We start from the raw sequence: 11,476 nt of genomic DNA, 5'->3' as shown, positions 1-11,476 counted from the left end.
AAAAATTAGTTAATTTTGGTGCTAAATCACCATTAGGGAGGGCCCACTCTCTAGAATTTGAAAGAAAATACAAATACTAATACAATATATGTTACTTTTTTGAGACGTCTTGCTGCCATTAAATTCAAAATGAGCCAGTATTTTTCATGAAATGGTAAAATGTCTGTCTCAACATCTGATATGCTGTTTATGTTCTATTGTGGGTAAAATATGGGTTTATGAGATTTGAAAATCACTGCATTCTCTTTTTATTTACATTCTAACAGCGCCCCAGCTTTTTTGGAGTTTGGGTTATAACCAAATGAGGCAGCTTTCCAGTGATGAACTAAAGAGGGCAGAAAAGTGGCATTTGTTAAAAGCAGCATTTCACATGAATTGCAAAAATTCATGAATGTGTAAAAATTCTGTCTCTAATATGAAAAATAGAGAATAAAAATATGAGTTTGTCAAGTAAGCTTTTAGTCAGAATTCTTGATGTTTTTACCAATAACCCCACTCATTATGAAGGAGCAGACTGATGCTTTACTGGCTGCAGACTCTGGCGATCTATAAGATAAATAAAAGTTACTGTGCTTTGTATTCATTTAGAGCCTGAAACATGTAAGGCATGGTTTAGCATCAGGACACACCACTGAATAAGAAATCACAAATATCTTAAAGTTTTCAGTCACAGTGAAACAGTTTTTATTAAAATGGGACAGTTGGACTTTAAATGCAACAGAAGAAACAAATTAGTGCAGGAAATAAACAACAAAGTCTTCAGAAGATAAAAATAAAGCTCATTTTTATAAAACAGAATAATATACAGTGAGATATATTCCTCATGTGCACACCAGTGACGCGAGGTACACCCATACCGAGAGGACATTGTTTGGGTAGGGGTGAACGTAAACAGCCAGCGCAAACTCCACATTTGATGCTAGAATGCTGTGAACCCCGGTGCTGTAGACGGCCTCCACGATGGGCCGCATCTCAGAGAACGGCAGATTTAGGGGGAATCCTGTCATCTAAAAAGAAATAAAAGCATATCATTGGTCTGAACAATCAATATGTGACTCTGCTGAAACCCATCAGGCATTTTTTAATAGTAGAGCATAGACCATTTTAGTGTTCGTACTCAGTGATGACGTGTTTGTGGGCAGAGCCTGACCGTTATCTTATGGTCAGATAACCTCGGACAGTTTACAGTCATTCATTCAATCTTCATTTGTATAATGACAATTAATCAAGTTGTCTTTACAAAGTGGGACAGTCTTGACTGCACTCTGTTTTATTAATTATAAAGACCCAACATTAATCCACCATGAGCTCAGCACTAACAACATTTAGTAAAGAAAAAACTTCCTTTTACTGGGCAGAAACAGACTCGTATACTGAAGCTGAAGCTAAAAGGACAGAGGAAGATAAGAAAAAAGAGAGAGGAACATGCAGGAAAAGAAGAAGGTACAGAAAGGGAGAAGAATGAGATTCAGGAGAAGAGACTGTGGGCGCCTACTCCAACTGTTTAAATAGTTTTTCAGCCAAAGACCTTCAGCAATGGAGTGTTTCCTGAGCCACACTTGTAAGCCCAGAGGGTCAAAGATTAAACAAAGTTCCAGCAGACGGTTGTCTGGAGAAACCAAATAAAACAAAAGGCATCCAAATCTTTTGTCACGTACAGGGTGGTGCTTTGTGATCATATCCAGGATGTTGAATTTTGAGATTTTTTTCTGTGTATTGTGTAGGACATTTTAGAGCCTCTAAAACAGTGGTTCTCAAACTTTCTGGCTGCTTCTTCTCTTGTTTCCAGTATTTTTCTGCCACATGCACAACTGCTGTGGAATAATTGTCTAAATAGGTCTATACAAATAAAAATGATAGATGGAGGACTGATGACATAACTCGATGACTCAGGTTTGCCTTTCTTAAAAGCCTTCCCCTTTCAGACTCACCCTGTTGTCTCCCAGCAGGCTTTGCAGCTCATGGCGGTGCCCCTCTGCCATGTCCCGCCCCCTGCTGAGCTCCAGTTTGGGTAGGAACCGTTTCAGGGTGGTGGTGCAATAGCGGTTCCAGCGGGTTGGGTGACGAGGACGCCACTCCATGATCTTCTCCTTCAGGATCTTCTCGATTCTGCAGAGAAAACGGCGGATGCTGTTAGGTTTCTGATGTGGAAGAGAAATAAATCATCATGACTCGGAGTTGTCTTGCCTGTCCTGAAGCTCCGCTGCAGCTGCTCTGTCGGTGCGTCGATACACCAGCTCTTCAGGCTGGAGGAACCAAGATTAGGAGGAAAATATGAAATTAAACAGCAAGAACTTTTACCTAAGCAAGTGTAGTGGTCTTATTTTAAATATCTGAAGTGCATCTCTGAACTTGCTGTAAGATTATAAAAATATCCACTCACTTGCACACTGGACAGCCCGGGATGAGAGAATGATCTGGAGAAAAATGGCTTCCACAGGTGAGTTTTGTCTGTGTCAAAACTCATCGTCATGGGCGATGTATACTCTTGAATGTTGAACCAAACCTAGAAAAGAAAAAAAAAAGTTCACTCAACCTCTGCAATCTGAAGTAAACGGTTTAAAAATGCCACTTTAGAATTACTGGCATATATCACATGGCCTCTCTCTTACATTATCAGCATTCACCAGGCAGCCGATGGTTTGCAGCGGGCAGAAAGTGTCGTACTGTCCGTAGGACTGACCGTTGCTGGGGTTCCAGATCAGGTAGCGGTTCTGGTCACAAGTCAGGACATACGCTGTGGGTCCCTGCAAAAAAATAGACCCTTAAAATCACAGTGCTGCAAGACGCAGAATAAAGAACTTACAAACAAGAAAATTAATACGCTACTCTGTTCATAATAAAAATTTGCCATAAAACTATGATTTTCTAAGATTTTCTCTGGTGTAAAATATTAAAAAGCCAACTTTCTCTTAAATTTGACCATGAAACCAATTCATTCAGAACGTCTAAAAGGTGATTTCCTCTGCTTTCTTTGTATTTGTACTGTGCTGCTTTCTATGCTTTATAGCCATAGCACAGAAATAAGCGGCAGTTAATAACTAATTATTTTGGATAAAAGTTTAAGTGTGCTCAAGAGTGGGCAAAGCGTTATGAATATTGTATTAGCCCTGATTTTCAAAACAGGTGCATCTCTAATCTAACCTGACATGCCATATGGATTTGTTTCACGCGTCCATCTGGTAAACCTTCCACAGACAATGTTTGGGAAAGAGCAGAGCCTTTGAAAAAACTCAAAGGGTGATTGGATGAACGTTCTGTCTGTCACATCTTTACAGGCCAATCAGAACAACAAAACACATGACATCGTCGCCGAAACTGACGAGTAAACCTCATAGAGAACTGCATAACGTGAACCCCGGTGACTGTAAACATGTCAGTACACAACTTTTGTTGTTTTAGAAAACAACTCACTGCTGTTCTTTGTTCTTTTAACGGAGAAATTTCGTCAAGTTCTGATAAAACTGGCGCTTTAGCAGCATCCACGCTTATCTCTTTCGCCATAATTTCACTGGCCACTGGCCTGTTTATTTCCTTTTAAATAATGCCACATTTGTAAGGAACATGCATTTGTGGGACGGGCAGCAGAGCTGAGTATGTGGGTTGTGCCCATGAAAAACTAGCCAGATCTTCTCTACCAATGCCAAACAGCTTATTGAGCCATTGCTCTTGTTTGGTGGACTGGATGATTGAAGTCTGAAGAAAGACGTACTGGAAATTTAACTATTTAACAAACAGGAGCTTCAGTAGCATGTGGAGGAACCACACACAGCCACAACAGCCTGGCTCCTCCTCCTCATGCTGGTCACACACTGGTGTGGGACGGCATCCCATTTGTTGCAAGTGAGCCAATGTGGTTGTGTTTGTCACTTTGGCACCAACAGTATGCCCAAGCTGATCCCACATGTGTTCAATGGGGTTGAGATCAGGATTGCTGGGAGGTCATTCCATCCTCTCCACTCCCAAAATTCTGGAGTTAGACTCTGGAGGTAGTCCCCCGCTCTATGGGGGCGAGTGTTGTCATCTTGGAGGATAGAGTTGGGTCCCAGACTGTGGAGATGTGGGCTTGCCAATGGCTGCAGAATGTTACCTCAATATTTCTCTGCACTGTGATTGCCAATCAGGCAACTGGGGGTACCAGAAGCTCAAAACAATAGAGACCGTAAAATAAGCTGTTTGTCATTGGCAGAGAAGATCTAGCAAATATACTCAACTCTGCTGCTCATCCTAAAAATGCATATTCATTACAACTGTGGCACCATTTAAAAGAGAATTGAACAGGATTTCTAATGGTATAAGATTTATTACCAAGAAGCACTGTTACAAAAAAGAAATAATCTACCAAATACAAATTTCCTTACTTTTTGTGCTAAGTTTATCTTTCCCATGTTTGGGGACTGTTGCTCTATTAGCTTTATAGTTCCAGCTCTTCATTACTGATCATTATACTTTTACTTCTCAGTGCAATTCATACATCCACACTGTCTTTCCTGAAGGGTATTTTGCTTGGCATTAGCCACCACTACTAATGGACACCTGGGAAATTCCAACAATTCTGTGGTTTCAAAATACATTACAGACTAGCATAAGCCAGTCCTTGGACTTTTTAGCTTGAACAAAATGATTTAGATACCAATTCAGAAATCATCCCATTCCAGAAATCCTCTCTGGTTTATGATCAATTTGAGACAGACCTCTGGTATTGCAGTGCCAATAATAAGCCAGGCCTTCTTGTCCATGGACAGGAAGTAGTTGCACAACAGCACGGCGTGCTCTTCGTCTCCGGCAAGTAGGGTGAGGAATTGCTAAAATGAGGAGGTCATACAAGGCTCTGTTAGAAGGGTGTTTCCATCATCCTGTAATCGCTGTAAATCAGAGAGAGTTTACTCACATCACATGTGCTCCACAGATCGCACACACCAGAGAATGAAACTCCGTCTGGCAAAGAGGGAATGAGCGAGACGAATCGAGCGACCAGGGCCTGTGGGATCGAAGGGTCAGGACATTTGATTCAAGCAAGTTTAAACGGTACCTATTTCTACTAAAGAAGATGGCTGACCATGGCCTCCTGGGGGTTGTTGGAGAATTCCTCCAGCAGCTCCTGAGGAGGATTAAGAGCTCTTATGTATCGTGTGATAAAGACCGTCTTCCCGTTGAGGTCGATGATGGTGGTGATGCAGGGTCGGTCTGGGTAACACTGTGCTGCCTCCCTCTCAAACTTCTCTGATGCCTGCAGCAAACTCTCGGTCTCCTGACTGTCAAACTGCAGGAACTAGAAGAACCCAGGTTATTGTGTTTATTATTATGCTACTGTATGTGAATAAATCAAAGTAAGCTTCAAAGATGCTTTAATGAATGAGCAGTTACCTTCATTTCCTTTATCTAGCACATGCAGCAGAGCAAAAGGAAGCAAGCGACAAAAGAATGACAAACATAAGAAAGAAAGAAAGAATTAAACTGATGCATAAAAACCTTCTTTTAAAGCATGCATGACAAATTATTAAAAACAAGGAACTAAGAATCAGCGAACCCTAATAATTCAACCTCAAACCATAATGCAACCATGGATTAAATCTGTTTATACACTAATGTCGAAGGGGAGCTGAAAGTGTTTTTTTATATGTCAGTGTATGCTCAACAGGGACCCAAATTTTTAGAATCAGGACTTTAAAAAATCAATGCAAGGGCAGTGAGAGAGTGAGAGAGTTAAGAGCACATGTATGTCCCTCCAATAATTTAACTGCAGGGTACATACAGGAAATCTGACATCTAACTCAATACTTTTTAAGACCCTCTTAACATATTCTAAAATCTCATAGCATCTTCAATTTCACAGCAGTTACACTGGTGACAGTTCTATGCATGTTTTGCATTGTCAGATAAAATGTGACAGCACAGTCAAGAAAATGCAGATGTTACTGAGGTATGAAAATAAAGCTTTTTTTTTAAATGCCAGAAGTGCTAAGAGAGCAGATGATTACACCAGGCAAAAGCTTATTTTCTTTTCCAACATCCTGTTAAATGCTAACAAGTGTTAACTCCAACACCTTCTTCTCTAACACTTCTCCAAAACCCTGCATTTACCTATCATTTATATGCACACATAACATAGTTAACTTACAAGCTAGAGACACTGTGAAGCTTTAAGGATGCACTGATAGCTCAATGAACCAGAACATAAAAAAGCGTGTAGACTCATGTCAGATCTGGTGGAGCACCATCAGAATCTCACTTCTGCTTAAAACTAAAAACAAAAGCAGAATGACTGGCCTACAGCCTCTTTTAAAAAATACAAAAATTAAAAACAGCTTGAAATGTAAGAACTTAAGGTCCTTCATTTAAAACTTCATAATATTTTTTGCTAAATTGACTGATCAACTTTTTATACTTTTTAAGACCCTGCAGACACCCTGAATTGATTTATTGAGAAGCCTTATATCAAAACTGAAGTTTCTCCTGCCTTTGTTTCATACATTTGTTGCTTGATGCCAAAGTTGTCCTGTGTTTGTAGGGGTCCACGATCACACTTGCATGATTTTATCATGAGCTACTTTTTTAACATGACAGCTTGAAAACAAAGTCACATTTTGCATTGCAATCACTTTGTGTGGAAAACATGATCTTTAAGCTTTCTTTCAGTTTTTGTTTTATGTTGATAGGCCAAGTAAAACAGGAAATATGATCATTTTAATTTGATATAAAAATTAATGTTACACATAGGGGGCAGTGGACCATGCTGTACAGGACTGGCACTGTTTTTTTATTCATAATTTCAGCATAGTGTAATTTCTTTTCAAAAATGACAAGATATTGTTTTAAATAACACATTTTAAAAATCCATATTTGTGGGGTCTAGTGTTTTTGGAGGTCCTATATCCAATACAGTAAATTAAACTTACAAAATATAGTTTAATTTTTTAAAGTTGAGATAGTGCCAGAAAAGATTATACCAAACATGAGCATGGTGAACATTTTCTGAGTGGTTTATTTTGTCAAAAGAAAATTAACAAAATGGTAAAATAGCCAGTGGACCTCTAAGGGTTAAGGAGGTTCATTGTGATACATATCATCAACGGTCTTCTCTCCACACATGCTGATCACCTGATCGGAAGGTGGACTATGCATGACTCCAAGTCATGTGACCATGCTGAGGCCAACAAAGAGCTCAAGACAGTTTTACTCAGGAGCTGCATTTTATTCTTCATCTTTTCAAAATAAAACATTTTTTTATAAAGTGACATCTGCAAAAAACTGACACATGAATTGAAACTTCAATTTTTTGTCAATTTTTTTAGACCCTCGAACATGAGCAGGGAGACAATCCGAATCGGAAAAGTCTGAGTGATGTTTACATAGCGGCATATCAACAGTAGAGGAGACTCATCTTTCTTATACTTCTACCAGGATGAAAGCTATGAAAGTTTGAGAGTTTTATGTATTTATGATGTGTGTGGGTCAATTATGCTGCTACTCTGTATGCTTCAAAATATAAATTAGCAAACATTAACTAGTTTATGTTACTTAACGATATCATGATGATGAGTGTTAGCTCTTAGTCCGTGATCTGGCGCTGTAATATTAGCTAAAGATGGCCATATTTTAATCAAGTTCACACATCTAATTTAAGGATTAGAGAAAAAAGGCCCGAACCATCCTCTCGTGAGATTATTTAAATTTCATTCAGCATTCTGTGCCGTTTAGTTGCTCTTTTAGTACCATCTTTTTTGCTGTAATAAGTGTCCCCATCGATGGGGTATGATACAGTAGTTGAGTTCTCAGGCTGCAGTGATGAGACAGACTCACAGCCTGTGAGTCGCTCTGCCCTCCTCCGCCGTCACCTGTCATCCTTACTAAGGAGTGTTCTCAAACCAGCACTCCACATGAGTTAATTACCTAATGGCATACTTGGATGGACTGGATAATGGGGCGGGAACTGTGGAGTGCTATTAGGCGATGTCCAGATCACTGATCTGCACTTTGTTGCTGATGCTGTGATCCTTACAGAAACTGTAGATGTCCTTGTGGGGGCTCTTAACTTGCTGAGCGAGGAGGCTAAAACATAGTGAATGCACGTCACCTGGTACAAAACTCTTGTAAGGCCTGGGCACTGACTTTCGGCCAGAGGCTCTGGCTGGACTCCTCTGCGACAACTTCTCTTCGGTGCATCTTTGGAAACCATTGGCAAGACCGTGTGTCTAAAGCCGTGCTTCCATCAGGGGGTCCAGTTTGATTCAGTCAATTCAGTCAATCTACAGTCAGTCTGCATTGTTTTAGCGCCAATTTACAACAAATTTGTTCTCAAGCCACTTTACAAAGAGGGCAGGTTTAAGCCGTGTTTCCATCAGGGGGTCCGGTTTGATTCAGTTCGGTTTGGTATGGTTTGGTACGCTAAACCCCCAAATAGACACCCGTGCTCTCACTTGGGTGGGCGGGGCTGTGAAAGCATGCATGTTAAGTCACAGACAATGCGAGTCAGCTGTTCCAGCTGCAGAGTTAAAGAAAGGATGAGTCAGAAATCAGAAATCAGTCGGGAATAAGCAGTAAACAGCTTTATTTCAGCTGAAAGTGCTTTTTAAAAAAATAACTACATCTTAATGATGTTAACCGCTGTCAGTACAGATCCTCAGCTGATGGTATACGTGTACAGAGACAGTTTGAGTCGTAATGCTATGTTAATACGTGAATATATCTAGTCTAGAACAGTTTATACGACAAAATATGAACGTTTTGGAGCTGTACTGTGAGAATTCGCCGAATTCAAAATAAAGTAAAAGTTCAGCTGGTGTTAAAATCAAGCTAGATTAAGTCAGAAATCCGGGGTGCGCTGATCTCGTTTAAAAGTAGTCTGCAGCCTGAAGTTTTACGAGCCCGCTCAACAACCACAGAGCGATGTTTTCACAGGTTATCTAACATAAGACGTAGATTAATAACTAGTTACAGATGAGAATGAACTGTTCAAAGGCTTCGTATTCACAAAACTTATGCATTAATTTAGTTTCTCATCCATCACGGATGGATCAGGCTGATGTGAGCCATCAGGTTCTGCTTTGTGTATTTAAAATCATCCAGGTAAACGTCAGGAAACTTGATTTGTGGCCAGATACCAATATCCATAGACTAGGAAACAGTCTGGATCTCTGTCGAGTCCAAATATTTCCCATTTAGGTAGATATTGGTCCATTTTTCTCCCGTTTTCGCCTGCTTCTCACAGCAGACTTCCACCTTTGAAGCCCAGAGGTGAGCAGCTGAGTCATGCGCTGACGTAACGTCAGTGCAGCCCCTATTGTTGTGTGTGTAGCTCCACCTTTTTGGGATGGTTAGATAAGATTGGCACCCCTACGGAAGGGTGCCGAAAAGTGGGACGGTACCGGTCGATTTTTTGGGACCCTTTCTCAGTGGAAACGACAAAAAAAGCATGCCGTACCACACCAAACTGAGCCGGACCGCTTGGTGAAAACGGCCTATAATACTGACATGCTCAGGAGAGCAGGAATATGAACGTTCAGCTGCGCCTTTACAGGCACCTGGCATGCTTCCCTGTGGTTTGATCCAGCTCACTACATACTGGGTACCCAGGACCCAATGGGCTGGCCTGGATGCTGGAGGAAGCAGCTGGGAGGATACCTGATACCTGGATGCCAGAGCAGTACAGGACCAAGCTAGCAAAAAACACATTTAGAAGAACTAGCAGGGCTTGCTTATTCCTTAATAGCCAGAAGTGTTCATTTGTTTACATTTGCTGGTGAAGGAGAGCATTTTTGAAAATATTACACATGCATTAATGTGAGAAAATCTGACTTAAGAAGGGGCTGTTTGCTGGCTCTTTCAGAAGCCTGGGAAGGTACTGTTAGGTTCATTGATTGATAGATGTAATAGATGTGATAGATGTAAGTGATATGAACACAAATATGAATGGATAAGACATAAACATGATCCACCGTCTCGTCTGACTTTAAACATGACTAACCTTCTCCCTGATGGACTCTGCAGGCACCAGCTGAGGTTCGATGGTGATGAACAGGGTGATGAACGTTCCCTCGCTCGTGCTCCGTAACAAATCATAACCACTAGTGGTGCCATGACTGCGCTCCTTATTGTACCCCAGCAGCACTGCTGGAGTGTTCACCTTGAATGTGCCATCAATCTGTCCAGTGGAAACACAAATAAAATCAGTCTTCAGCTCAGGCAGTCAGCTGATAAATAATAATCTTTAAAGACTCACCCTGGACTGAGAGTAAATGGTGCTGAAAGGGATCTTAACTGAGCCAAGCCAGTGCTTTTCTACCCGGGTGTGTATGGACTCCCCTCTGTCTTTGTCATTCTGAGGAGGAAAAAAAAAAGTTTAAATGTGAGGCAGAGGACAAAGAACATGCTATGATCTGATTTCTGTGAGAGAAAAGGAGCAGTGTGTTACTCACCACTCCAGTTTCAAAAATGATTTCGTCAAATATGTTGATGAAGACTTCATCTCTGACTGACTGCAGGCTGGCAGCGCTGTAGTCACCATTTGGAGCGCTGTGCAGAAAAAAGGTTTGTGTTTTAGCTCAGATGTAAAGTTAGTGTATATAGTGTAATCTAATTAGTTTCAGAGCCTGATGATGAAACTTCAAAGTTAAACTTTAAAACATGTCTTTATTCATGTTCTTATCTTACATCAAACTATCCATCATTCATCCTCTACACTCAAATCCTGTTTTCTGTCTAAATATTTTAGGATATTTTCTTTTCTTTTGTTAAAGCAAGGATTATTAAAACTATAAATGCATTAGTAGCTTTGGGAACTGCAAGACAACAATAATTAGAATCAGCTTTATTGGCTAAGTATACCTATGCAACAAGACATTTGATTTTGATCAGCTTTGATCTCAGTGTTCAGGAATTAAACATTAAATATGAAAACTATTTCAATTATGATTCAAATACATATAAGTTCCTGCAGGTATTTTAACTCAGCTTAGTACAAAAAGTCAGGATCTTTGTGTTTGGTAGGTCATATCTTTGTTGTATCAATGCTCCTTGGCAACAATCTTTTATCGTTGGAAAGCCTGTTTATTTCCTTTTAAATGATGCCACATTTGTAAGGAACATGCATTTGTGGGATGAGCAGCAGAGCTGAGTACGTAGGTTACGCCCATTAAAAAATTTGCCCAACTTTTACCTGAATGGTAGCTGCAGCTCCTCGTTCCAGCAGGGGTTCGGTCCCTCAGCTGTGGTGGTTTGAAGAACTGTGCGCTGGAAGGAAACCTCCACAAATGGCCTCACCTGTACATTCATTACAACAATAAAACACTCTAAAAACAACAGTAAATACAGAAAATCTGACATTGGATTTAATACTTTTAAGACCGTTTTAAAGACCCTCTTCATACATTTTAAGACCTATCACATCTTTTTGACCAGTTACATTAACAACAAAGATGCCTATTTTTGTGCTGATAATAAGATAAGAATGTGACAAAAGAAAAGAAAAGTCATT

General features: G+C 40.2%; 1 protein-coding gene across 3 annotated transcripts in view; it reads right to left on the bottom strand.

Annotated features, from left to right (window-relative positions):
- Window positions 1-672: 672 nt before the first annotated feature.
- Window positions 673-11,476, bottom strand: part of cc2d2a (coiled-coil and C2 domain containing 2A) — a 38,988-nt gene continuing 28,184 nt past the window's right edge. For 2 of the 3 annotated variants that reach the window (XM_041790549.1, XM_041790551.1), the window contains 13 exons: window positions 11,159-11,262; window positions 10,419-10,515; window positions 10,223-10,321; window positions 9,968-10,144; window positions 5,368-5,382; window positions 5,060-5,272; window positions 4,892-4,981; window positions 4,695-4,805; window positions 2,613-2,747; window positions 2,384-2,506; window positions 2,188-2,246; window positions 1,932-2,109; window positions 673-1,007 (listed from right to left, as the gene is read on the bottom strand). In XM_041790549.1, the coding sequence (XP_041646483.1) occupies window positions 822-1,007; window positions 1,932-2,109; window positions 2,188-2,246; window positions 2,384-2,506; window positions 2,613-2,747; window positions 4,695-4,805; window positions 4,892-4,981; window positions 5,060-5,272; window positions 5,368-5,382; window positions 9,968-10,144; window positions 10,223-10,321; window positions 10,419-10,515; window positions 11,159-11,262 (1,587 nt within the window). In that variant the 3' untranslated portion in view covers window positions 673-821. The remainder of the gene's footprint in view (window positions 1,008-1,931; window positions 2,110-2,187; window positions 2,247-2,383; window positions 2,507-2,612; window positions 2,748-4,694; window positions 4,806-4,891; window positions 4,982-5,059; window positions 5,273-5,367; window positions 5,383-9,967; window positions 10,145-10,222; window positions 10,322-10,418; window positions 10,516-11,158; window positions 11,263-11,476) is intronic. The other variant, XM_041790550.1, reaches the window with a different exon arrangement.

Source organism: Cheilinus undulatus, linkage group 7 (genome assembly GCF_018320785.1).
Source record: "Cheilinus undulatus linkage group 7, ASM1832078v1, whole genome shotgun sequence".
Taxonomy (NCBI): Eukaryota; Metazoa; Chordata; class Actinopteri; order Labriformes; family Labridae; genus Cheilinus; species Cheilinus undulatus.
This window is presented reverse-complemented; position numbering and strand designations above follow the sequence as displayed.